General features: G+C 40.7%; 1 protein-coding gene across 2 annotated transcripts in view; it reads left to right on the top strand.

Annotated features, from left to right (window-relative positions):
• The window catches only part of APP (amyloid beta precursor protein), a 239861-nt gene that overhangs the window by 198264 nt on the left and 15762 nt on the right, over window positions 1–25835 (top strand). For both annotated transcript variants that reach the window (XM_076352421.1, XM_076352429.1), the window contains 2 exons: window positions 9466–9687; window positions 16587–16640. In XM_076352421.1, coding sequence (XP_076208536.1) covers window positions 9466–9687; window positions 16587–16640 — 276 coding nt within the window. The remainder of the gene's footprint in view (window positions 1–9465; window positions 9688–16586; window positions 16641–25835) is intronic.

Here is a 25835-nt window from a genome sequence, read left to right as displayed (position 1 = left end):
CTTTTCCCAATTACTTGGTTTGGAAACACAGTTGTGTCATTCTGTGTAATTCACTCTAAGATCAGATTCCTAATAGGGAGTGTTAGATTGTGAAAGCAGCAAATTAATCATCTTAATTCCTACGTGCCAGCAAACTGCAGGCGTCCAATGAGAACCAGTTAGACTGTCTGCACAAGCTGTATATTATAGCTTTATATATTATATATTACAGAGCTAGCATGTCAGTCGTCATTCCAGAGCAGTCTCTGGAATTGTTATCCAGGGGAATTCAAGCACTGAAGTCTGAAATGCATCACTGTGGGCAGGTATCCTGAGGGGGAAGGCTAAATATGCCTCCAATGCAAATGATGTACTAAGTTTTGCTTTACTCAAGTGTAACTTTCTCTTCAGATGTGCAGAGTGAAAACTCACAGGTGCTTATTATGGCCAAGGGTATCTGACATATTCTTGCTAGGCAAGCTCTTACTATTGGAATAAAACGGGAAAAGAATTACTGAGGTTATGAGTTTTTACAGAACAGCTGGATTGATGGAAATGTTGCAGTAACCTCCTAACAGTCAGTTCCCATGCACGTGGGATTACAAATGAAGCAATCTTTCATCAGCGCAGGTTTTTCCTGCTGTGTGATTCTCATATGCCCAATTTAACTGAAAAATGTGTTTTCCTGTATAGTGCTACCTAGGCGGGGTTCCAGTCCTTTTGCTCTTCTGCTTCCTGCTGTTAGATAATGCACATGGAAAATGGTGTAAAAGCCATCAGAATAGGCCATATCCCACTTACTAGATGTATTTGCTATATTTAATAAACGCATCTCTTTAGAACACTCAGACAACCCCGGATACATTTGGCCTATCAAGTGCTAAAACTGCTGTTAATAAATAGGCAAAATATGTATTTTGTCTGGAGCAGATGCTGCACAATTCAGTTTTGGTGAATTCTGATTTAAACTATTATAAGTGAGTCAAATCTAAAATGCTCTCTTACGACCAAGAGACTCAGGTGTGACAAATTAGTGTTCAGATTTATATATTCTTATGGATTATTTAGTGATTCCCAAGCTGCCTCCAAGTTCAGAACACATCAAAAATTGTTGTGGGTTTTGTACTCTGACCTTTAGAAGTATGTCTAGAAAATGATGGGTAACTGACTTTTTTCAGGTGTTAGAAATAGGTAGGGTTTTAGGTTCTACTGCAGGTTTGAGTTTTACTGTGTATTACAAGGTTGGCAAATAAATCTGATAATTTTCATCAGTAAATAAGACTGATAAATAATTTATAAATAAATAAAGTAAATAACTATTTTCAGAAAATAAGACAATAAAATTCCGTAGCAGTTATTCATAAAATGGTTTTTTTGCAGGGCAGTTTTACTTATAAGCCTTATAACGTACTTATTTAGGATGGAAATGTGCTTGGCTTTTTGTACTTCACACAAGACTGAGGGGGAATAATGAATGCTGATTCATCTGGCAGAAATGTCAGTGACAATTGGGGGGGGCTGTTTATTTGTTTTAATTTAGACTCTTCAGCCTAGTTTGAAGGACTTAATGATATGTTACTTTGGAATTAAATGTGGAGTTAAATTTAAACCTGGGGAATTTGTCACAGTGCCTTATGTGGATCAGGATGATGACATACAATGTACGTTCTTGATTATAGTATAGAGTTTCAATTCAATTTTTTTCCCAAGCATTTTTTAATATTTCATCTTCTACCTTGATGTTCGGTTGCCATCGTCTTACCTGGAGAGGAACTTTCCACATGCTAGTACAAAAAACTGTGTTTCATTCAGAATTTTTACCCAAAAGAGTGCCCTAACATGGAAGTAGGATTTTTCTGCATTTTAATCCAGAGCTTTTGAGGCTGTGAATGGTGAATTATTTTTCTGAGACAATATTATTAATTTAACCAAATTGAATGAGGAGGGGGTGAGAGGAAGGGAAGGAGACCACAGAAATGGACAAAAAGGCTTGAAGTTGTGAAAGGGAAGAGCAGGGTCTTTAATTTCTATTTAATAACTCCTTTTCAGAGATAACACAAGTTTCTGGTTTTGGACTTACTTTATCCCACAAACTCTCTTAAACACTCTGCTTTGAACTGAAGGGGAAATGCAGTCAATCAGATGACTGGCTGTTAAATATTAAAAAAATTATAAATGTGCACACATCTATAGCCCTATATTGATATTTAATTTTAGCTAATAACTAATTTATGTAGCTGTAAGGTAGCTAAGGGTCTGTAGTAATTATAATATTCTTTCACTGAAGGTAAAGGGTGTCATAGCAGCCTTCTTACAAAATTAGACAAAATTTCAAGACCTTGAGCTTCATAGCAGGCTGTAAAAATGGGAGAGGATGATTCTGGTTCTTCCTTGATGAAGTGGTGTGGAAATTGCTCAAAAGAGCTTTGCTCAAAGCTCTCTGCAATTGTGTAGCCATATACAAAACTAAATTTGCATTGAAGTCCATCCCTAATGAAAAAGACACCTAGGTTGTATTGAAATTAATCATTAGGTGGTAATAAATGTTTTCCTGAATTTCTCATGCTTTGAACACTGTTCACTACCAGAAAACCTGTTATAACATGATCTACCTGCAGAAGGACAATTGCTCTGTATCTAAGTTAAACACCTTTGGGTTTTTTTATAATTTAAGTCAAACAGTCAATGCAAGGCAAATCTAACTGAAACATTATTACATGTACATGCTTACAGGAGGAGATTGACTTAGGTTGTTTTTATGATATGATTTGGGAAACATTGAAATCCACATACGCTAAAAGAGCAGAAGTGGCAAGAAATGGGAAAGAAATGAAAGTGATAAAGTTGTGATTTTTTTTTTTTTTTAATATTAGAAGCATGTTCTTTGTAGTTGATTCTAAATATTGCAGCTATTCTTAAGTTCAGAGGTGTACTTCTAAAGTTTCGTTCTTAGGCAACAGGGTATTGTCTAAGGTTATGGGGTGGTTATTCTCTTACTAACTTACAGGGAAAATTTCTTACATCAGCTGTTTCATAATACCTTAAATGTTCATTTTCTGAGAACTTGAAAAAGGAATAGTCTTTTCACCTTATTGAACAAGATTTTCATACACGTAAGACATTTCTGAAATCTGAAAAACTACTGCTGCTACTTACTCTTGCCCTAGCAGTGATGTCTCTAAAGCATGGAAAGTAAGAACTATGAAATACTGTTTTCCATGGCTCTTGCTCTTTCACTCTCAGTTTAACCCTGAGAGAGAGACATACTGCACTGTAAAAGTTTCCAGATAAGAAGATCTGTGGTGTAATTTCACAGGCTAACCAGGAGAAGAGAAGCAGCTGAAATCTGATGGGGTGGTCATGTTTCTCTGTCAGTCTGGATCTGAGCATTACAGGTTGGGCTCATTTCCAGTATTTCACAGTAATGATCTAGCATATCGCTCTTTTATCATCATCTTCAAAGCATGCAGGCAACAAAGCCACCCTCACACCTTCCAGTAGGCAGGTCACTTTCAATAAAGTTCTCATCAGAGTTGCTCTCTAAATTATATTTGACTTGTACTATACAAGTGTAGAATTAGTTCAACACTGAATACCACATAATTGTGTTTTGCACCTTGATAATGTTATAATTATGACACCTAGTAGTATGTAACATTATAATCTTATAATGCTTGATTCAGCAAAACACCTTAGAATAATGATATGCTTGAAATTCAGTGGAGCTTAACTCTTTGTAGTTAGGCACAGACTTCAGTGGGATTAAATTTAAGCACATGCTTGAAATTTCCTCTGACTCGGGCAGAGGCTGGAGGACATACCCATGGTATTTTCTGGTATATTCTTTCCTTTCTCCTTTTTATATTTCTCTCCTTTCACCTCTCCCAGTTCCTCTGGGAGGAACTCCTACTTAATGCAGTAAGTTATGTATATGAAACCCACAGGATATACAAGTGACTTAACTGCCTTTCGGACTCTGTAGAATTTGCCTTCATCGCAGGTACAGAAAGCCCTTTGAACCATAAGTGTTACCTCTCTAAACTTGTGCTACTAATACTTTGTATTTTGCAGTTCCCTACATAAACCCTTATTTACAACATGTCTCAGTAGAAGTGACTTGTTGGGGGAAATATATGTGCTTTCTGAATATGAAATACATCTGTTCATTTGCATGACGTTTGTGGAAGTGCTACTAGCGTAACTGTGGGTTACAAGTATGCTGTTAGTTTATACAAGAGCTCTAATATAAATGCAGATATACAGGTAAATAATGTTTTGGGTTTGTTTTGTTTTAAAGTATTCACCAAGGCAAAGTCTTTAAGGAGGTCTTGTTTTCATATTTACCAGTTTGAGGGAGTTTTGATTCATACAGCTGACAAGATGCAGACATTCAAACTTAGTTAAAACCTGACTGCATTACATCAGTGCAACTCTTTTGGGCACATGCTCGTGTTGAAGATTATCAACTATGACATATTGAATTAGCCCATAAAGTAGGCGTACGACTGAAAGCTGCATCTAAACATGTTACCTCTTATCACGTGCACTGTAATAAATGATTGTGTAAATGTTCTTAGTGAATCCTAATTGTCACATACAGCATTTGCATGATTTAAACTGCCTTCAAACTGGTATAAGATAACATGTGTGCATGTGCAAATGAAGCAATTGCTATGACTCAAGCACTCTGCAATTTCTGCCATTAAGAACAATAAGGAGGTTGCTGACACTTTTTAATTTTGCCATTTTGAAAGCACATGCTCAAAAGCAACTGTAACTTTGGGAAAAACACATGTTCAGTTCAGCCTGAATGGTGACTGATAAGATGATGAATATGAGGCAATAAGACTCTGCATTTGTACCAAATTATTTGAGCTGGTTCCCAAACCTGTATTTGTTGAATCAATATATATTCTGTCATGTAGAGGTCATTTTACAATGGAAGTTTGGTGTTGGGTCAAAAGTGTGGCATGTCATTTGATGGTGTCTTAATTAGTATTTAGAAGAGTGTTTTGGGTGCACTTTGTTTCTAATCTGGTTTAAGACCTTAAATTGCTTTATAGAACTTCCAAAATTGCAATTGCCAATTTTAAAGCTGCTTTTCAAGTAAGTTCAAAAGTCTTGCACGTGGTAGTGACGGCAGAGCTTTTCATCTGGTAGATAGGCTCCTTGAAAAGAAAACATAACAAACACATTAAAATTACTTTTGGAAATTTTAAATAATGAACTATGAACTAAATGGTGGTTTGAAAGATAACTAATGGATTGCTGGAATTCTGGGGCAGCAAGTGGAGCTGTTCCACATGAAACTTCTGTCATTATAGCTATGCCAGTTAAGGGCTGGGGTAAGTATGCCCCAGAGCCCAACATTGGAAACAATGTTGTATGCCAATAAAAAGTAGATAAAGTTACAAAATAGCATGGTTTTTGCCACTCTAAGACTCCATCACCTCTGTTGGGATTTGTCATGGTGTCTTTGCTAGTACAGTGCTCTTTGCAAAGCCTTTCAAGTAGAAGTGTGGTCTAGGGCCATTGTGGACAAATGGCTTCTAACAATCTAGCATCCACCAGAAGATTTTGTGATAAATTTTATTTCTTTTCCTCTGCTCCTTCTTTGCTTTTGGCTCCGTGTGTCTCTTTGTGGGATAAGAGAATGGTCTTGAAAGGAGGTTGTTGTGGTATTACCCTTTTATCTAGTTCCCCAAACGTATTTCACTTCAATTTTTCTAGATGTTGAGTAGTAATGGCCCGTGGGGAAACGCCTGCAGTGAGCCCAAGAATGAGTGAAACTTACTTTGAGATTATGAGAAGTCTGAGAAGCATTTTACTGAAGTACCAGAAGTGAGCCTGTCTCTCATCCTGAGAAAGAAAGGGTTTGGGTGGCTGAAGGGGAACTTTGGGTGCCTGAAGGAGGAGCAGCAATTGTGTACCCTCACACCAAATGCAGAGCTGCTGGGAGGTTTGAGGTCCCAACTAAGTGTGGGTTTTTCCCAAGACCATGGTTGCTTTTGAGCACATGCTCTCAGAGGAACAAAAAGTTTCAGCATCCTCCTTATTATTCTCGATGTCAGGACTTAGCAGAACACTACAAGGAGATAATGAGCCGAGCAACAACAGCAACAAAGTTTATTATAGGAAGATTGCCATGGGGTTTTTGTCCTGTTGGTTTGACGGGAGATTAAATTTTGAAGAACAGCCTAGAATCTCTCTGTTTTCAGCACCTAATAATGAAGATATTCACCACACAAAGAAAACCCCTGAAACAGCCTTGAATGCACATCCTAGCCTCCAGCTGTGTCTGTACTCCCAGCTTATTTAGGGAATTGTCTTTTGCAGGGTGGGGGAATTGAGGTGGCAGCTGTGAAAAAGGGAGGGAATGCTGGGTAACAGCGAGGCTGTATGGCTTTCCATTAGCGTAACTGATGATTCAACTAGCCATCAATACTCGGAACAAAATCAACACTGAAAAATTGATCTTGGATTTTGCCAGCTAGTGTCGATAACTGGAAATCCTAGGGCAAACTTTTTTAGCAGTTCAGAGATTGAAACAATTGTTTGCAAATAATTTACTCAATGCAGACACAGCTGCCTCAGGCTGATGGACTCCAGCGCAGTTTCTAAGCCAGGAACTTCCAGTTTCTCACTATCGTTCAGTGTCTGATTCATCATGTCAGATGGGCTTGATTCATTTTGGCCATTGTTCCCTTGCTTGTGAAATGGATGCGATCATAATCTGTTGCTTGTAGTATCTGTCCGCCTCACTTGAGCTATTGTGCTGGTCAGTTAATGTCCGTGCTGTGCGCCACAGCTGAACGGGAAACAATGGAGCCTGCAAGCGCCAGCGACGACATGCTCTCCCAGTTGGGAGACTTTGTGTACGCATCACTCCCAGCCTCTAGGGATTTGGATATAATCATGGTATCGTGATGGGAGTCGGGTGCCCCTCGCTGTCAGCCTGGCAGGCCCAGCCATGCCTGTGCTGTGGCCTCCCCCTGAGCGCCATGCCAGCCATGGTGCTGCTCCTCCGCCGCCCGAGGCTAGGTGCTTCTCCCTCTGCTCCTTCCTCTCTGTGCACCATTTGTCCCTTTCCAAGGGCAGGAGCTGTCTGCAGGTAACACAGAGTACATTGGCGGTGTGGAACGGACAGGAGTTGTGGAAGATCAGCACTGCCCAGAGGAAAGAGGCAACTGAGGCACAGCACCCCCAGCACTGCTCCCTGCCGCCACTCTGTGGGCTGCAGCTCTTCGCAGCTGCCCCACGTGATCCCCTGGGGATGGGGAGGACAGCGGGAATGCGGGGAGCTGCACCCCAAAACCCTTCTGGTTTCTGGGTCCAAAAGGCTGGCAGGCACTAAGATGCTCAGCGGCACTGTAATGCTCACTTTCCTGTGATTTGTGATGACTTGGTATTATAATGTGCTCAGCTGGTATCACCTGTGGCTCCCTGCAAGGCACTTGGACACCAGACTTCTCACTCAGGCCACTATCATCCAGCTCCTTTTTTGTGAAGTCTCTTCATCCCTAGCTAATGAAAATTAGCATCTGTCATGTGATACAATGTCTGCTCAGATTCTATCGAGGTGCTTCACCTGTCTCTCCTCTGATACAAGGAGACACTTCAATTTGATAAAGGATTAGTGTAAGTGCAGTGGGGAGGCAAAAATCGGACTTGCCTTCCATGCTGAAGATTTATTAGGTATCTTATAAAATAATATTGTTTTCAATAAAAGGAACACGAAGGGAAAAACAATTCAGTGTTACGTAGGCTTTCTGTACTGTCCTAGTAAGTCATTCTAAAGAACAAATTAAGTCACAGAACTAAATTTTGTATACACATTAGGCTTACTGTCTACTAAAGCAATTGCTGTTTAAACAGAAAAAATTGTTTTAAAACATTATTTTACAAGATTCAAGACCCATATTCGCCCCAGGGCTGGGGTTACAGCTTCTTGTTTAGTTTTGATGTTCCGAATTTGCTGTAGTAATGGGGTGGCAGAGAGTTGCATCAGCGATCTCACTAAGAGGTGGTCTTTAAGAGAGGTATTGCAGAGCAGAGCCCTACTACATTATCACTGATAAAAGCACTGAAGCAGTGCCAGCTCTAATGTTCGTGACTTGCTGGGGATCCTTACTGAGGGCTGCTGAATGGGTGCAGTGTACTTCTGTGGTGGTATGGCGTGGTATAAGGTTGGTAGGGAAATAACATTCAAAAGATTTTACTGAGGGCTATAAAACTCTGGTGTGCATAGAAATGTAGATGTACTTTCTCACTGATGATACTGGGAAATAAGCGAGCCCCTATGGAGTGACATAAAGGGTCTATCAAGTAGAGTGGTGATTCCTGTCCCTGACTCACTACAGGTTTCAGACGTGGGTGTGAAGCAGTGACAGTCAGGGGGTCCTCAACAAAGTGAAAAGAGAAGCCAGTCTTAATAAAAGCTTTTGTATCATCAACTGTCATGTTTGTGCTCACGTGTGCGAGCACTTGCATAACCGTTACAGTCTTTGATTCTGAACTATTCAGCTCTGTAACGCCTGTGTACTAATTACATTGATACATTATTAGCAGTTTTCTTCTTCATTGCAATTGCTTGCTTACTTTAATGTGCTCTTGTGCACCAAGTTCCCTCAAAGGACTTGCAAATAGTGTGTTGCTCCTACAAAAAAAAAGGCAGTGAAGGGGAAGAACAAGAGTAAATGAACTTTTGGTGGGAGAAGGGAGTTGGAATAATGAAGCACACACAAACTCCAAGCTTACTTTTAACGCTTGAGTTGGACAGTCTGTCCTATGCACCTGATGGAGCTGAAAAGTGCTTTGATTGTTCTCACCTTGCTTAAGTCCAGGAAAAAACAACCTAGATAGTATTGCACAGCTTTAGGTCCTGGTTGGTTGTAAAATAATTTGTCTACAGACACCTATTACTACTCTAAGATTTTTAGCAAAGAACTACTTCAGTATTTTGGCAGAGTTACATACGTTAAAAGTACAAATGTTTGTTCAGATTCAGTGTGTTATAGTAATCCCAATTTAATACAGTAACTGTTGTGGTGAGGTAGGATTTAAGAGCCATGATGAGCTTTCATAGCATTTAAGAGGAAGGGGAAATAAAAAAGACACTCCTTCCTGTGGGCCTCTTGTGTGTTGACTTACGGCAACATGTTGAGTTGAAGGGAATTGATTTGTGCTTCTTTTAAAATTGGTAGAAAAGAGTCCAGGGACTTGTAAAGCACAGACCTGTGATCTCTTATGTGGTGGCAATGTGGGTGGGAAATGGTATTGAACAATTCTGGTTGATGTTTAAAAAAAAATACCTTACTTAGCAGCAGTGCTTATCACAAAGTTTTGACTATTCCAAGCCTTTATGTTTTTCTTTATCATAAGAAAACAGAATCTCATAACGGTAAATTAATACTTTAATATCATTGGAAATAGGTCCTCAGAAATGCCAGCTCCTTCAGATAATTTCTGTGTTGAAATTTCTTGCAGATGAATTACTTCAGAAAGAGCAAAACTATTCTGATGATGTTTTGGCCAATATGATCAGTGAACCCAGAATCAGCTATGGAAATGATGCCCTCATGCCTTCATTGACAGAAACTAAGACCACAGTTGAGCTTCTTCCAGTGGACGGAGAGTTCAGCCTAGATGACCTTCAGCCATGGCATCCCTTTGGTGTTGATTCTGTTCCAGCCAATACTGAAAATGAAGGTATGTACAATAGGGGGAGAAACCACAGAATATTCTGAGTTGAGCTTTGTGATCTCTCTTCATGTTGTTCCCTCAAAATTTACATCTTTCTGATGTGAGCAGGATAGAGGTTCTCAAATCTAAGTTTAGAACTGGTCTGCTGTGTCAGCTTTGTCTATTTGATGGAACAGAAAATCCTGACTAAAATTTGGAATTTAGACACACAATAAATTTCGGTGTTCCAGCAAATGATGAGTGACAATCTTATAAAATATATGACAATCAGCTAAGGGAGATAGATAAGCTGTTAGATTTGTGCCATGATGAAATGAGTGTTTTAGTTAAGGAAGAGCATTCATAATCATATGAACATGATTACAGATCCAGCACAATCCTAGCGTGAGAGTTGATTTCATTTCCCCCCGACAATGGTTTTCTGGAATGTGCTGCAGAAATGTTCCTGCATACTCAGCAATGCAACTGCTTAGTGAAAACTTTTTTCCTGAGGAGTATTTTATGTTGCTCATGGACTAATTTATTGAAGTGACTGCATAATACTTTAATAATTTATGTATAATCTGGAATTGGTAGTTTACTTAGGTGCCAGAGCCAATTAATTAGAAACCTGAGGGACTTCAATCATGTCATTCAAGTTCTCCTCCTATTATGTTTGTTTTCCTTTATCAGTTCAACTCAGTGCTAAGTTAATCACAACAGTGAAAGTTCAGTACTGCAAAGCAGCAGTAGATTCACAGAGGCTGGAGCTACAGAAGTCTTTTTTCAGGCAAATTTGTGTTTTATGGATCTGTGATTTGTAGCTGAACTGCACAGACTTTAACATCCTCCAGAAGTCTTTTGAAATCACTGTCTTAGGCTATACGTGCTGTCAGAATGAGTTTTGCAAGCCACCTTATGCAGTTAGTCTCACTCCAGCATGATGTGTGAGTGACTGTGGACAGCTGGGTGCTTGGGAGACAAACACAGGATGTGGACGTGGATTTGCCAGGTCTAGTGTTGGTGCCAGGTGAAATCAGTGGAGTCAGAACCAGTTTTGTGATCAAAGTGGGTCATCCCCAGGAGGCAGAGAAGTCTAAGGTCAAGTGAAAGAAAAGACATGGCTAGGATCTGAGCGAAGGTCAACAAACGCGTGAGGCAGAAGTATACCCCATTTGAGGGGAAGAGGAGAAGGCTGGTCAGGAGTGGGGCTAAAATCAGACCGCCAGGGAGTCAGCGCTACAGGTAGGGACCAAGAAAAAGAGCAGAGAGAGCTGGAGCAAACTGAATGGACTGGCCAGCAGCAAGAACCAGAAGACGGTGACAAGGACTCCAGACATCCCTGGAGGGCACTTGCAGCCAAGTGATGTGCTGACCAGCTGAGAGCAGCTGGCTGGAGTGCATCAGGTGCTGGCGAGTAGTACAAACGGCCGACCAGGCTGGCAGGCTAAACTTCAATTTCCTGGGGAATCAGCTGCAGCTCGCTATAGCGCACATGTCAAGGCTGTCTGCCAGGAGCAGGCCACAGTCGGGCTGGTGGTGTCTGTCCTGCAGGAATTTTCAAATACAGCTCTCGCTGCAGTTTTTCCCATAGCTGAGGCATACAGGGCATCAATTTCTATACCCACTGCCTGCTTTCATGAAACTGGGGGGGGGAGAGAATTAATTACTTTTCAAGTCTGTCCTCCCAGCTTTCAAAATGTAGTGATTTCACTCACCAAGTTCAGAAGTTATTAGCTAGACGGGTGAAATACCCACAGTTTAATCACACAAGCCTTTTTTTCCTTCAGAAACCTGGCTAAGCCCAGAATTAATAATGAAAGATACATACTTCAATGTGACACTGAATTCCCATAGGCAAGTATATTGGGCGTGGTTCTCCTTTTAAAATGTATGACAGCAAATAAGAAACAAAAACTCTCCTGCCTTGAATAACATAGTGTTTAATTATGAATCCTGCGTATTTTAATGCACTGCATGGTTTGTTGCAGGACTTCTTAATGTTTACTGTGGGAACACCTTTTAACTTTCATGCCTTTAAGTTGTTGGGGATTAGTGGGGGGGGGGTTTATATCAGGTTTGTATTTGTCATGAAGTTAGCACAGCAGACAGTTCTGTTAGGCCAACGATTATTAGTGTTTAAGTCTGCTCAGTTAGAAATAGAAATTATTTGACGACTTAAACCTCTTCAATTCCTTCTTGTTTCCCATTATACTTCTCTGTCATCTACCCAAACCACAATGTGGTTAATGTGATCATGCCTACAACACCTTCTTTCTCTCTTTAGATACTCTCTCTATACCTTTGCCCGTAGTATCAAAGGGGAATTTCACAGCCTCATCTTTTTCCTTTGTGTTTGTCTCCCATATCTTTGTTCCAGAAACCCAGGACTAACTGTGCCATTTGTCCTCACTTCCCATGCCTGTTTTCTTCCATGGCCGTGGTCTAATCCCAGGCTTTGTCTAAATTGCTTCCAAAAACATGTGTCTGTCTTGTTATAATATGCTTTGGAAGTAGCAAGAAGTAAATAACAATTGACACAATTTTCTCCTCTTTTTTCCTCCTCTTCGTCACTGAAGGTCTTTTTACAGAGTCTGTTTTTCACACAGTAAGTTCCCCTTCTGCAGGGAGGTGTCTGTATTTTATGCAGTACTGAGCAAGTCGTTACTGTTTCTTAACAAATAACCGTTGATCAAAAAAGGTGTAAGTTCAAAAATCATGTGCTAGAGAAACCTCAAATACTGTAGAGCAACTAACCATTGCAGTATTAGTGACGGTCAGCATCTCTTGCTGCTGGGAGATGCTGAGCATGCCAGCAAACGTCAGAGAACTGAGCGTCTCAGGTCCCATTTACTTGGGTGAGGGCTGGGATTACTCAGCACCATCAAGAAAACCACAGAATGTTCCATGTGAACAGCCTGGTATCTGGGAAATCTGCTGAACAGTTAGTCCAGCAGATTTAACAGAGACTACCAGAGGAGTTTCAGATGGCAAGCAAGCTACAAGTTCAGTTATCGATACTGTTTTGGTCTAGTTTGAAAGCTGAAGTCAACTTTTTTTAAAACTGCTGAATACAAATCCAGAGTGCTAACAGCTCGGCATATGCAGGTGGGTCTCTAGGTAGAATGAAAGTGTCGACTTCCTCACTGCAAAGAGCTGTTGCACTGTATAAGCAATAGTTTTCTTCAGTCCTGAGCAGGCACACCAGATAAATAATTTACCTCATTGCAAATTTGCATTACTGTCAAAACAAATTTCTAATGGGACCATTGACATCTGGGAGGCAACTAAACAGATCGTGGAGCTGGCTGGGTTAGGACCTGGGATCCCACCCCCTCCAGCAGAGTCACAGTGACAGGACTTTTTTTTAACGAACCATTCGGGGAATGCTTAGACCAAAGTGTTATTGTGGAAAAACTGGAAAGAAATGCAGCCATTAAGTCTTATTTTCAAAGTATCCAGTATTCTGTGTACAAGTGATGAAGTTAAAATACTACAAAAAATACCTTAAATTTGTCATTAGTTCTCATGCCTGTTTTCTTCCATGGCCATGACCTAATCCTAGGTTTCACCCAGAGATATTAATAATGTATTGGATTGGTACGTTGCCATATAATCTCAAGGTTTCATAACTCCATTTGAAATTTTCCCAATCTAAACTGCATGTTTAGGTGAAAGGATAGGTTTTATGCAAACAGTTTATTTTACTAAAATTGCTTTTTCTGATGAACGAGTGAAAAATAGTCTAAAATAAAAAGACCTTGAAAGTCTAGCATAGCTCAGTATTTTCTGAAAGTATTTCCTTCCTTGTTGTTTCCCTGAGGTAGTTTCCCAGTAAATGTCCACAGGAATTAATGCAAAGCACCAGGTAATACACTACACAACTTGAATGGCTGAACGTATGTCTAGTGTATTGCAGTACAAATTAGGTTAACGAAAAATGCTCTCTGAGGACACTGAAGGCACCACCAAACTGTCAGGAAATTGTATATTAACAATGAAAAATGCATCTTCAGAGATGGGGGCAAAACCCCAACAACTGTGAAGCTCTGACATTGCCAAGGTCCCTGGGCATTTTGCCAATGACTAACTGGGTTTAGTGTTTTAGCCTTTGTATTTTACCGTGCAGTTACAGTTAGCCTTAGTGACAAAGTATTTATCTAAAGTGAGATTTTTGTTAATGTACTGTGTTATCCTTATGACTTGGCCAGTTACTCCCTTCAACGCTGTTCTTGGTAGGTGAGCATCCCATAGCTCTCCTCGCCTGCTGGTTTGTACCAGCTTTTGAGCTTTTTGATTCACCTTTCCTTTATTTTTGAAAAGAGAAGCAACCACATTCTCTCTTGCTCTTCTGAGATGTATTAGCGTTAGATATAAGGTGGGATGTGTACCCTGTATGAAGCCTGTGTAGTCAGTATAAGCAGATACCTACCAATTTAGTTTTGTGAGGCTATTTGAAAAATAAATTTTCAGTCTTAATTCTGTGTACTTCTGTGCACATGGAAGTGTGTTCAAGAGAAATACGATTCTGGAGCATCAAATGGAATGCAGTTTTTATAATGATACACAGTACATCTTAGAGTTTTGATTATTGATAAATACTGTAATAGGTTTAAACTTTTCCCCTCTATATCAACTGTTGTGAGGCGGTGCGGTCCAGTGGGGCAGGCAATGAGGGAGCCCACGGACAAGATTTTTCGGAGTTAACTGCTGTTTGTGCGTACATCAATACCGGGGCAAGAGCAAGCAGGTTTTAAAATGCAACTGAAATTCAAAAGGTGGCAGCTCAGGGCTGTCCAGAAACCAGACTTTATTTGTATCGTGCTGCCCGGGTGACGCTGCACTTAGGCACCTGGAATCACGATCTGCTTTGGAAGACCCTTGGCTCTGAGCTTTTGCCTCCAGTTTCTGCCCTGCAACTGGTTTGTGACCTTGAGCAGGTCATTTCACTTTTGTGTCAGTTATGAAATGTACCGGTAATGTTTGCCTCTTCCCCTGTAAAGTGCTTCCAAAGCTATAGATGATAAGAATAGTTATTCATTATTAATACTTTCACCTAATGCCACAAATACTGCATTACCCTGAGGTCAGGTCCATGCTACTGTACAACAGAAACTTCCTCCATCCTTTTCTCCCTTCACCTACTCCCATTTTTATTGCTACGCACAACCTGCTCCCTCAGTTCGCCATAACTGTGGTCATGTAGGGTTACAGAGTGCTCAGCCGGAAGGAAATAAAACCTTTCAGCCTTCTAGGGAGGAGGCAGGAGCCAGGGCGATGGAGGAGGGTTCTGCAGGAGTAGTTTGGGTAACGTTGATCCTTGGTTGTTTCTTCCCTTCAGTCCTTTCCACTGAAAATTACTGCTGACCTACCCGAGGGTTGGTCCCGACAATATTGGAAAACCTAGCAGAAGACTTAAATAGGAAAATACTCAAAATTGTAGGTTTTAGTTAAGGATGGAAATTGGTTTTTGTATAGTGCTATGTAAGGAAAGCAGTTACATGGTCTGCTAGCGCCACTCTGAACTGCTGTGAAGGAAAGTGGTTTGATGGCTTGCCTCTGCAGCACCAGACCAGCAAGCTCTGTGAAAATTTTGCCCTTTTGGAAACACAAGCAAGTCAGATGTGCAGATGCACTTTTAGTCTGCGGCTACTATAAAGCTGACTTACTGCTTTTTTCCGGAGGCAGGAGCTATTGCAGTTATCTCCTGTGTACAAAGGGCATGGGTGCCACATAGGCTGTCACTTACAAGCACGGCAGGTTGTTTGTCAGACCCATAGGAACACTAAGCAAGTGACTTCCTAGGAAGATGGGCAGTCCCCTCGCTTAAGTCAGCAGTATTGTCAGGTTTTCTGATGCTGAATACAGTGAGCAGTTCATGATTGAAAACTGTACTTTTGTCAGGTTTCCTATGTTGTTGTGACTCCCTTACTGCTGATGAGAAGGCTCATACTTGAATCCTGAAATTCAAATGAATGAGAATACCTTATTTTAAAAATTCTGAATTCCAAGCTACAGTGTAAAATTTCATTTCTGAATTTTATTTCTTTCTGACAGTGGCACTTGGGTAGATAAGCAAGACAACAGTATTGGAGCAAAAGAGAGAAACAACAAAAAAAGAGGGGGGGGGAAATCTGAATGTTTTAATGAACTTCTCCAATATGTTCAGTTTGGACTTAACTGAGGCAGTAGGTAGTAACTCAAACAGCTCTAAAAGTTTTGCACATCCTGTTTTCTATTAATGACAGTGAGCTCCATCAACCTTAGGTTTCAACTGGTAAAGCCTTAGTACAGTAATACAAGAGTTTTAAAACTGTGTATGACACAATTGGGTAGAAAGTGGTGTTTCTCCTTTGCTTCCCTTTCGAAAATTGGAAGACAAATTTGCTGTCTACAAATCAGAGCATATTGGAATGAAGTATTGATTGTATTTTCAAAATGTGCTTTACTTTTTTCAAACCTTATAGCTAGTGCTGGAAAGAATCCCTATTGAAAGGAAAAAGGAGTCAGGATTCAGTGAGTTTGTAAGTCAGCATTGATCAAGACTGGCTGCAAGAACTCACTCGTCATGTCTGTTCTTGCTGCCAATTCTGATCGGAGAACTGGTTGCACATAATGAATATAGTTTTGCTCTATAGAGAGAAATTCTTTGATCTTGATGGTTTCTCACTTTAAGCAGTAACCAGAATATGATGTAAAATTGACACATCAGCTGTGAAGCTTTCCTTTTGAAGTCGTGCCCATCCCTTCCTTTTATTTCCAGGATTAACTGAAGGCAGATCTTTTATAGCTGTTGCTTTGGTAACTTTGTTTATGCAGTATGCCTCTCCTGCACTGTCCCAATGGAAGAGCAGTTGACTTTATCATTTTGGGGGATTTTGTTTATTTTTTGTTTGCTTTTTTGTTTCTTTTCTACACATGCCCAGTTGAGCCAGTTGATGCCCGCCCAGCTGCAGACAGAGGACTCACCACACGACCAGGTATATAACTTGCATGGCTTTTACCTAACCTGTGTTTTCCCAGCATGCATGTGGTCTGCTTGAGCTGAAATGATCACTTTTTCTTTGGTATAACCTTCTCTAAAAATGTAATGCTATGCCATGAACCAGGGAAGAGCTCCCACGCAAACCCCCATCAGCCTGTGTGAGTGCTGTCTATGTCAAGGGTGTTCAGAATGGGTACTTGCAGAGGGAGTGGGACCCAGAACTGATATTCATATGAAGTTGTCATCCCTTGTAGCAATAACGCTTTGGCAGGTGCAGGAGGCAGTGGACACGGTACCCCATAGCGCAGAGAGTACTTTTAATTTGGGAATGTATGATAGAAATGTTGAATCCTCTATGTAGAGTACACAGTTTCTTGTAAGTTGGGGCTAATAAAGAATTCATGCGTACAATTTTAGAATTGCAGGGGACATCAAGACTTTTTGCTGTGATACTTATCTTAGCTAACTCCAGGTATCTAAAAATTGATACATATTTTCTCCCTCTGAATTCACTGAGGACACCTCTATATGGCTATTCATTCCATTCTAGGATGGAGAGGGGTGATTATTTGCCCTCTGTAGGTACCTGTGTCTTCCTATTGATTTCGGAGTAATAGCAGATGACTAGCTTGAGTCAGGCTGCAAATGTTTGGAAAAGTTAAATGGGACAAATCCGATTTTCAAAAGTAAAAGATTGCTTTTCATACTAACTTCTTTTTCTTTTATGTTGTTTTTCCCCTTCTTTTTTGTTTAGGATTACCTAGAAATGGCTGATTCCATTGAGAGCAAACAGCCTTTTATTTCAGAAGAGGTTACTCTCCAACACGTAGTGAGACTAGATCGGTATATTTTAGGGTCAGAATTATTTCAGTGTCACATCGTCATTGTGGGTTTTTTTTCTTCAGATCAGATCAAACAGATCAATCTGTCTTCTTTTTCCCTTCATCTTTTCCTCCAAACGTCCATTAGATAGCATTATGGACAAAGCCCTCCTAGTGTGTTTAAATCTTTCTGATAACTCACCGGTGTTTACTGACTAAAGAAATTGCTACAATGGGAAGTAAAATAAGCTCATATATTGCAGCAATTGGGATGCATGTCAAGACTGGCTGGGTGATGTGCTCCTAGAACTGTTTTAGGAGTCTGACACCTTTACCTTGTGTTTAGAGCCTCAATTCATTCCATGAAGAGAGCCTGGAAACAGGTACAGAGCTAGCTGTACAACAGTGCCAAAAAATCATGGGATCAGGGACCATCCCCCCAGTACCGGGTTATCTCTGCCTTCTGGATTAGATTTCTTCCCCAAGAGCAGTAGAAATATCATCACAAATGAAACATGAATGTGTTTAATCTGAATTTTGTAATGTTAGTTCAATCTAACAATTTTCTTATAATACTAAAGTTTGTGATTGTTAACTGTTTTAATTTCAGTCGTCTTGAAAAATCTCCTGTTATGAGGCCCATATTTATTACTAAAGATTATTCCTTCCTCCCTTCTGTTCCCCCACACATACACACATGTGACAGAAATCTTGTGTCCCTTCTCTAGAGAAAGGATTTTCTCACACTGCCACACTCTAGTTTCAGAGTGAAATGATGTGTTTTAGTCCACTGTATCAGAGTGCTTTGTTGGTTGGGGTGATACAAATAGTACTGAAAGTATGGCTAGCATAGGTCATGACTGATCTTTGTGAATGTGTACGGTAGACTACTAAGGAGAGGTAAAAAATATTTCAGCGTGTGACCATTATGGCTTGAAATTTTCAGCAGATACAGTAACTTTTGCACTATGAAAATCACATGGGATATTTCCTCAATTTTCTGCTCAAGTGCAAAAGTAGTACTGTCCAGGGGCCTGTGCCACCTTCGTTGCTTTTAGCACAGAGTTGCAAAGGCCCATGCTCTGCTTTTGGCACGGAGCCTGGCAAGGACGCACGCCACCTTCCTCTGTGCAGAGGGATGGTTGCTTCCCTGGAGAGATTGAAGTCTCTCACTGCCGTGCCAGCATTCTGAATTTCACACCATAAAGTGTCTTACATGTGCATGTGAAATAGGGATTTTGCCCCTTTACAGTAGTGCTAAATGTATTGTGACAGTAAGCAAAATGTATTCTCTTCACCATTCCTGGTAGACCTTGAGTTCCTTATGTCTTTAATCACCCCGTCCAGACTTTGGCAAGTTTGTCCTTACTGATACAAGTTCTGGCAATAAATGTCCACCTGATTTTTCATCATCCTTTAAAAACAATTTATCTGTGATAAAATTTCAGTTTAACAAAAACCTGATACCAGTTTGAGTAGTTTCATAAACTGGGAATAGAGGAAATCAAATGGATGCTTAATTAAACTGTGAAATACAGAAGGGATTCTGACGGTTTAAAAATGTGTGCTTTAAAATTGTTTAACTTGCTAATTAGAAATAAAATTTCTATGTTAGAGGTTAAAAAAGGAAAAGAGCTATTTTGCAGTCACTGTCCTTTTGGGAATAGTCAGTTTTTGTGGTTTGGGGGTATTCTTTACAGGAAAAAAAATCTAAAAAACGAGGATATTATTCTAGAATGAAAAAGTATTAACAAGGGACCTGGAGGCAGATTAATACATGTAGCTGCTTGTAACATTTTGTTTTGTTTTAATTGCCCAGATTCTTGTTGATTTCCTGAAAGGTTTGCCCTTTTCATAGTCCTCACTTTCCAGTTTGTGCTTCTACTTGTTTTGCTCAAGGGAACAAGGTGGTGACTTGCTTCTTGAGGGTGAAAATACAGGTGCCATGTTAACCTGGAACAGTCCAAGCCTGGGAATAAGAACAAGTGAATGTTTTGTAGGTGTTCAAAATGCTTGAAGAAAATCAGCTCTGAAAGGACTAAGACAAACATACAAACCCGTGCCCTTTTTTCTCCTTTCTATTTTGTTTTTACTGCTTTTCACCCACACAACATTCTTACAATGATGTCTGCATTTTTCTTAAAAGTAGATCAAAATCATCCAGATGATCTTTGTCCCTTTCCCACAAGAGAGGTAATTTGGTCACAGTACAAAAAAGAAGAGCAAGTACTTAGTAGTATTTGTGATAACTAGAATCTTGTTACCTCACCACATTGTTCTCACTCTTTCAAAACATAAATTCGGTGAGTGAAGTCAGGAAATGTGAAGAGCTGTCCAATCCATAGAGCACAAAAGCTTTTGAGTAAGGACCAAGTTTAAAGCATTTACTAAAATTTAAGCCAGTTGTCCAAATCCCTCCCTCTGTTGCACTCCACCTTGGCTGTCAGCGGTTGAAGCTTGAATTTGAATCTGATTTACATCAGTCCCAGGAAGAGAGTAATGTCAGGGGGACCCCCATTTCCTGGTATAGTATGTGATTCACACTGGTATTTGAAAAGGAGCCTGGTGCTTCCACACACTGTCCTTCCCCTTTTTAATTCACAAATGGGAGAACAAAAGTAAGAATTATGCCTGAATCCCTTTCTTGTCGTCTCTTTCCTGAAAAGGAGGTAAACAGAGATAATAAAAGGTCAAAGGGAAGAAAAATACCTAGATGTACTAAGCAGTCATCAGTGCGCTATTTTTTTAATACAGCACAAAATGATAAGAGATTATGACGTTTCTTGCTATTTATAAATTGCTTCATCCAGGGAGGCGTTAGAAGGCTTCAGTCCAGCCCGAGAACTTCCATAGGAAGAGCTTCAAATACAAAGAATACCTCTACTTGATAGCCTCCCTGTAACAGCTTTTTCAATAGTGTTTCCTTCTCACCTGTGCCCCAGAGGTCGCTTTTTTATGATGAACATTTAATTTCTTGCAGCTGAATTTTGGGTATGTGTTTATTAGTAACTTTTTTCTCTTTGTGTGTGTGTGGGGGGAGAGAGAGAGAGAGAGAGAGAGATACACACACATAAAGATAGGTATAAAAACATCTTTAGATACTCAAAAGCAAGCTCCTTTTTACTCATGTTAATTCATCAGGTCTGATCTGTGGAAATTGGGTGAAGATTAGAAAACCTGCCATCAGAATGGATGTTGCTTAGTATCCGCAGATTTTCTGAAATTCAAGGTGATAAAGAAAATCATAGAATCATAGAATCATTGAGGTTGGAAAAGACCTCTAAGATCATCGAGTCCAACCGTCAACCCAACACCACCACCCACTAAACCATATCCCTAAGTGCCTCATCTACTCGTCTTTTAAATACCTCCAGGGATGGGGACTCAACCACTTCCCTGGGCAGCCTCTTCCAATGTTTAACCACTCTTTCAGTAAAGAATTTTTTCCTTACATCCAATCTAAACCTCCCCTGGCGCAACTTGAGGCCATTTCCTCTTGTCCTATCGCTTGTTACTTGGGAGAAGAGACCAACACCCACCTCGCTACAACCTCCTTTCAGGTAGTTGTAGAGAGCGATGAGGTCTCCCCTCAGCCTCCTCTTCTCCAGACTAAACAGTCCCAGTTCCCTCAGCCACTCCTCATAAGACTTGTTCTCCAGACCCCTCACCAGCCTCGTTGCCCTTCTCTGGACACGCTCCAGCACCTCAACATCCTTCTTGTAGTGAGGTGCCCAAAACTGAACACAGTATTCGAGGTGCAGCCTCACCAGTGCCGAGTACAGGGGCACGATCACTTCCCTACTCCTGCTGGCCACACTATTTCTGATACAGGCCAGGATGCCATTGGCCTTCTTGGCCGCCTGGGCACACTGCTGGCTCATGTTCAGCCGGCTGTCGACCAGCACCCCCAGGTCCTTTTCCACTGGGCAGCTTTCCAGCCACTCTTCCCCAAGCCTGTAGCGCTGCATGGGGTTGTTGTGGCCGAAGTGCAGGACCCGGCACTTGGCCTTGTTGAACCTCATACAGTTGGCCTGGGCCCATCCATCCAGCCTGTCCAGGTCCCTCTGCGGAGCCTTCTTACCCTCGAGCAGATCAACACTCCCACCCAACTTGGTGTCGTCTGCAAACTTACTGAGGGAGCACTCAATCCCCTCATCCAGATCATCGATAAAGATATTGAACAAGACCGGCCCCAAAACTGAGCCCTGGGGAACACCACTCATGACCAGCCACCAACTGGATGTAACTCCATTCACCACAACTCTCTGGGCCCGGCCGTCCAGCCAGTTTTTCACCCAGTGAAGAGTACACCTGTCTAAGCCGTGAGCCGCCAGCTTCTCGAGGAGAATGCTGTGGGAGACGGTGTCAAAGGCCTTACTGAAGTCCAGGTAGACCACATCCACAGCCTTTCCCTCATCCACTAGGCGGGTCACCTGGTCACAGAAGGAGATCAGGTTGGTCAAGCAGGACCTGCCTCTCATGAACCCGTGCTGGCTGGGCCTGATCCCCTGGTTGTCTCGCTCATGCCTTGTGAGCGCCCTCAAGATGAACCGCTCCATTATCTTCCCCGGCACCGAGGTCAGGCTGACAGGCCTGTAGTTCCCTGGATCCTCCTTCCGGCCCTTCTTGTGGATGGGCGTCACATTGGCAAGCCTCCAGTCATCCGGGACCTCCCCCGTTAACCAGGACTGCTGATAAATGATGGAGAGTGGCTTCGCAAGCACCTCCACCAGCTCCCTCAGCACTCTCAGGTGGATCCCATCTGGCCCCATAGACTTGTGAGTGTCCAGGTGGCGTAGCAGGTCATTGACTGCTTCCTCTTGGATTATGGGGGGTTCATCCTGTTCGCCGTCCCTGTCTTCCAGCTCAGGGGGCCGAGTACCCTGAGGATAACTGGTCTGCCTGTTAAAGACTGAGGCAAAGAAGGCATTAAGTACCTCAGCCTTTTCCTCATCCTCAGTGACAATGTTCCCCCCCGCATCCAATAAAGGATGGAGATTCTCCTTGGCTCTCTTCTTGTCATTAATATATTTGTAAAAACTTTTTTTGTTGTCTTTAACTACAGCGGCCAGATTGCGTTCTAGCTGTATAACCAGTGCTCTGTTCAGGGTAGATCATATTCTCATCTGTTGCACAGTTGCAGCTGTAATTATACCACTAACAGCTGTAATTATATCACTCACAGGATACCCATAATTCACAACGCAAGGATTTTATGATATTAACTGTGTTATTTTCTTCCATGTAGTATAGTTTGGGTTTGGGGTTTTTTTGCCTTCTCCCAACTCTGTGTCAGTTGATTGTTTTTGCAAACAGTCAATAATTATGAGGAGACATTGCACATAAAGCTGCTTCTGTGTCTCTGGCCCTTCTGCTAATAAATCATGACATGTCCATCTTTATTATATTATATAGAAAGCTGAGGGATTTTTTTTTTATACATGGTTGCAGAGGCTCTGTAAGCCTAATGGCTGTTCTGCAGAATCATTAGCACATATGCTGCAATCTGTATGAGGTGAGGGCATAGAGCAGCTTAGTGAATTATTTATGATTTTCTCGCCAGAAATTGCCAGGGTTTTTTTTTCCTGTCTTAGTGATGTTCGTTCAATACAGTTGTCTTAAACCAACTGTCTGCAGCTACCAAATAAAAATCATTAATGGATTTTTTTTTTTCCAGTAGATTGTTTTGTTTTCTTTTATAAATCAGATAGTTATTAACTGTGAATGCAATTACATGTGCATATGCACAGCATCTGCATTGACATGCCAGAAAGATTACCAAATGTTACTTGGTTTGATTGTTCCTTTTTGCATACATGTAAAACAATCTCTGGTATTCTGAGAGAGAATTATTTCATACCAAGTTCCAATGAGAACCTTTTTTAAAAAAGATAACATTATTTTTTGCACTTATTTTCTGCTTTCTCCAATTTGAGAGCCGTGTAGGCATCCATGAAGTAAAAGCAAACCACCATTTTACTAACTTCCAAGGAGAGACCAGAAAGTTTTAGTTCCATGCAGTCTTAAAAGTACATACTCCTCAAAGATATTTGAGTTGTCCTTACAAAACTGAGTATATAATCTTCATTTTAATCTTTATAAGTGAGTATACAGTCTTCATTCTTCTTCTTTTATTTCAAAATGAGATGACCTGCACAAAGTCAGTGTGTCATACGGAAGTAATAGTTGAACTTCTGGTAAGAACATGCAGCTGTCTACCCAGGTAACTGTTCAAACACTGCATTCCTTTCCATCCGCCCTTTTTATTTGAGATGAAGTTTTACCCAGATAAAGCTGTTTACTACACTTGTAACAGCCCTTGATTCAACAAATCTTTTCTTGTTCTTGCCATTACTCAAATACAGTTCGTGGACATGGAGTTAAATGTTTTCCTGAATGCAGTCGTCATATCTGTTGCTTAAATGTGCTACTTTTGGTTTTCTCTATGTAAGAGACCACCCAGGTCTGGTAGTTTCAACTGTGCTCCACTTGGATGTTTAATTTTTAACTCTAAATGTAACTGGAAGACCACAGGCACAGCTAATACTGTTCCAGATCCTTGCAAAACAAAATCGCAAAATCTTGCTAGGCTGTTATTTAACTGGTAGATGAAGCAATTACAAGCAGTGTAGTAGATAATGTACACCTAATTGCAGCCTTGGAGGAATTCATTGTGTCCTCTTTTTCTTATCCTTCTTAAAGCCTAAATATATATTTACACAAACGGAAAAGCTCATCTGCGCGAAAGTAAACTGTTCCGCAAAGCAGCTACTTGGTTTTTATTTCATGAGAGTAGTTTTTAACTCCATATGATTTTTTTATAATTTTTTCCCTTTAAGGGCAAGGAACAATAAGGTTTGCATATGCTGCTCTTTTTGATGTTTGGATATGTGTGTGCATATGTGCACCTGTACACATGTATGTATAAAAGCAGTTAACATTGGTAATTAACAGCAGGATAATTAAAAGTCCATCAGATAGCTCATTTTGTTGGATTTTACTAGATGCTTTTAAGCCCATGTTTTTGATGGCTAAATAGTTTTGTCAGTTTTTCTGAGGAGTTGCAAGTTAATATATTTACCAGCTGAATTTTGTAGCATTTTTAAATTGAAGTCATTAGGAATGCAACTCCCTAAAGATAGTATGTAATTCAGAAGAAAAAGCACTAATAATTATCATTATTTGTGAATTTTCAGTGAGGCTGTTGCTCTCACTTTTTTTTTACATTGGCTTTTGTGTTTAGGTTGTGTATTTCAGACTTGGTAGTAAAAAAATAACATTTTGTGTCAGAATTAAAGTTCTTGTCATATAGTTCACTTTTCTTTGTATGCTTATCTTCAGTGCAAGAGGAGAGTGGTATTAGGCAGCCCTTAGCTGTTTGCATCTTACCTGATTCACGCACCTCTGATAAAAGTTTTGGAAAGACCCTTCAGTTTTTCCTTCTTCAGTTACTACCTTTGAAAAATAAATCTTTGATTTTAGCATGTAGGTCTAAATACGGTCACCAGGACAGGAAAGTGAATGAACCCGAAATAAATAGAAGTCTATAGAATAGGCTAAATAGAAAATAGAAGGTCTAAATTCTATAATGTAACATGGTGGAAATGCACATAAAACCCCATATGTATTTTTGTCTCATACCAGGTATTTAATTGATTCCAGTGCAGAGTCATGCTTCTCTTACTGTATAATCACTTATTTGCAGAAGACCACCAGTTTACCCTAGTCGTACTTTTAAAAGTCTTTTTCCTCACTTCTAAGGGAGATAGGAGGAAGGAAAAAAATCGCTATCAGGTTTGTTAGTGCAACAGAAAATTTTTCTGTTTCTGACCTTTTTCCTGTGCTAGCTGCCAAAGACAAGTTGTAGTAGGCCTAACATCGTTAACTTCCTAATATCAGGTCCTACTTTGTGTTCAGATCCCATGGCATTTTTGTGGACTGGTGAGTAAGGCCAAGTTGACCACCAGACCTTGGTCATATGGCCCAAAGCAAAAAAATTCTGCCTGATCTCAAGGCAAAAGATTGTTTAACCTACTGCATGCTGGAAGTACGGCTCCTGTGCTACTGTTTGATGGGAATGGGAGGAGGGAAGGGAACCCTCAAAGAAATGTGGCTTTAGGGAAGTCTGAGCCTGTGTTTTTCCAGCAGCTTGAAACTACTAATGAACTTACCACCCTCTATCACTCGTCGATGTGAAGGCTCCTGACCTGTTCTGCCCCCTGAAATGCTGCTGTAACTCCTGCCTGTGGCATTTGGCTCAGTTTAACTGAAGCTAACAAAGACCCACGGTCTAAGCTATCGTAGCTTGCTTTCACTGAAAGTGGTCAGAGCCCAAGAGCAGAAGTACCCAAGCCCATTATCCTGTCTCT

The sequence above is a fragment of the Aptenodytes patagonicus genome, chromosome 1, assembly GCF_965638725.1.
Source record: "Aptenodytes patagonicus chromosome 1, bAptPat1.pri.cur, whole genome shotgun sequence".
NCBI lineage: Eukaryota > Metazoa > Chordata > Aves > Sphenisciformes > Spheniscidae > Aptenodytes > Aptenodytes patagonicus.
Note: the sequence above shows the minus strand (reverse complement) of the source record. Positions and strands in the feature narration are given on the sequence as shown.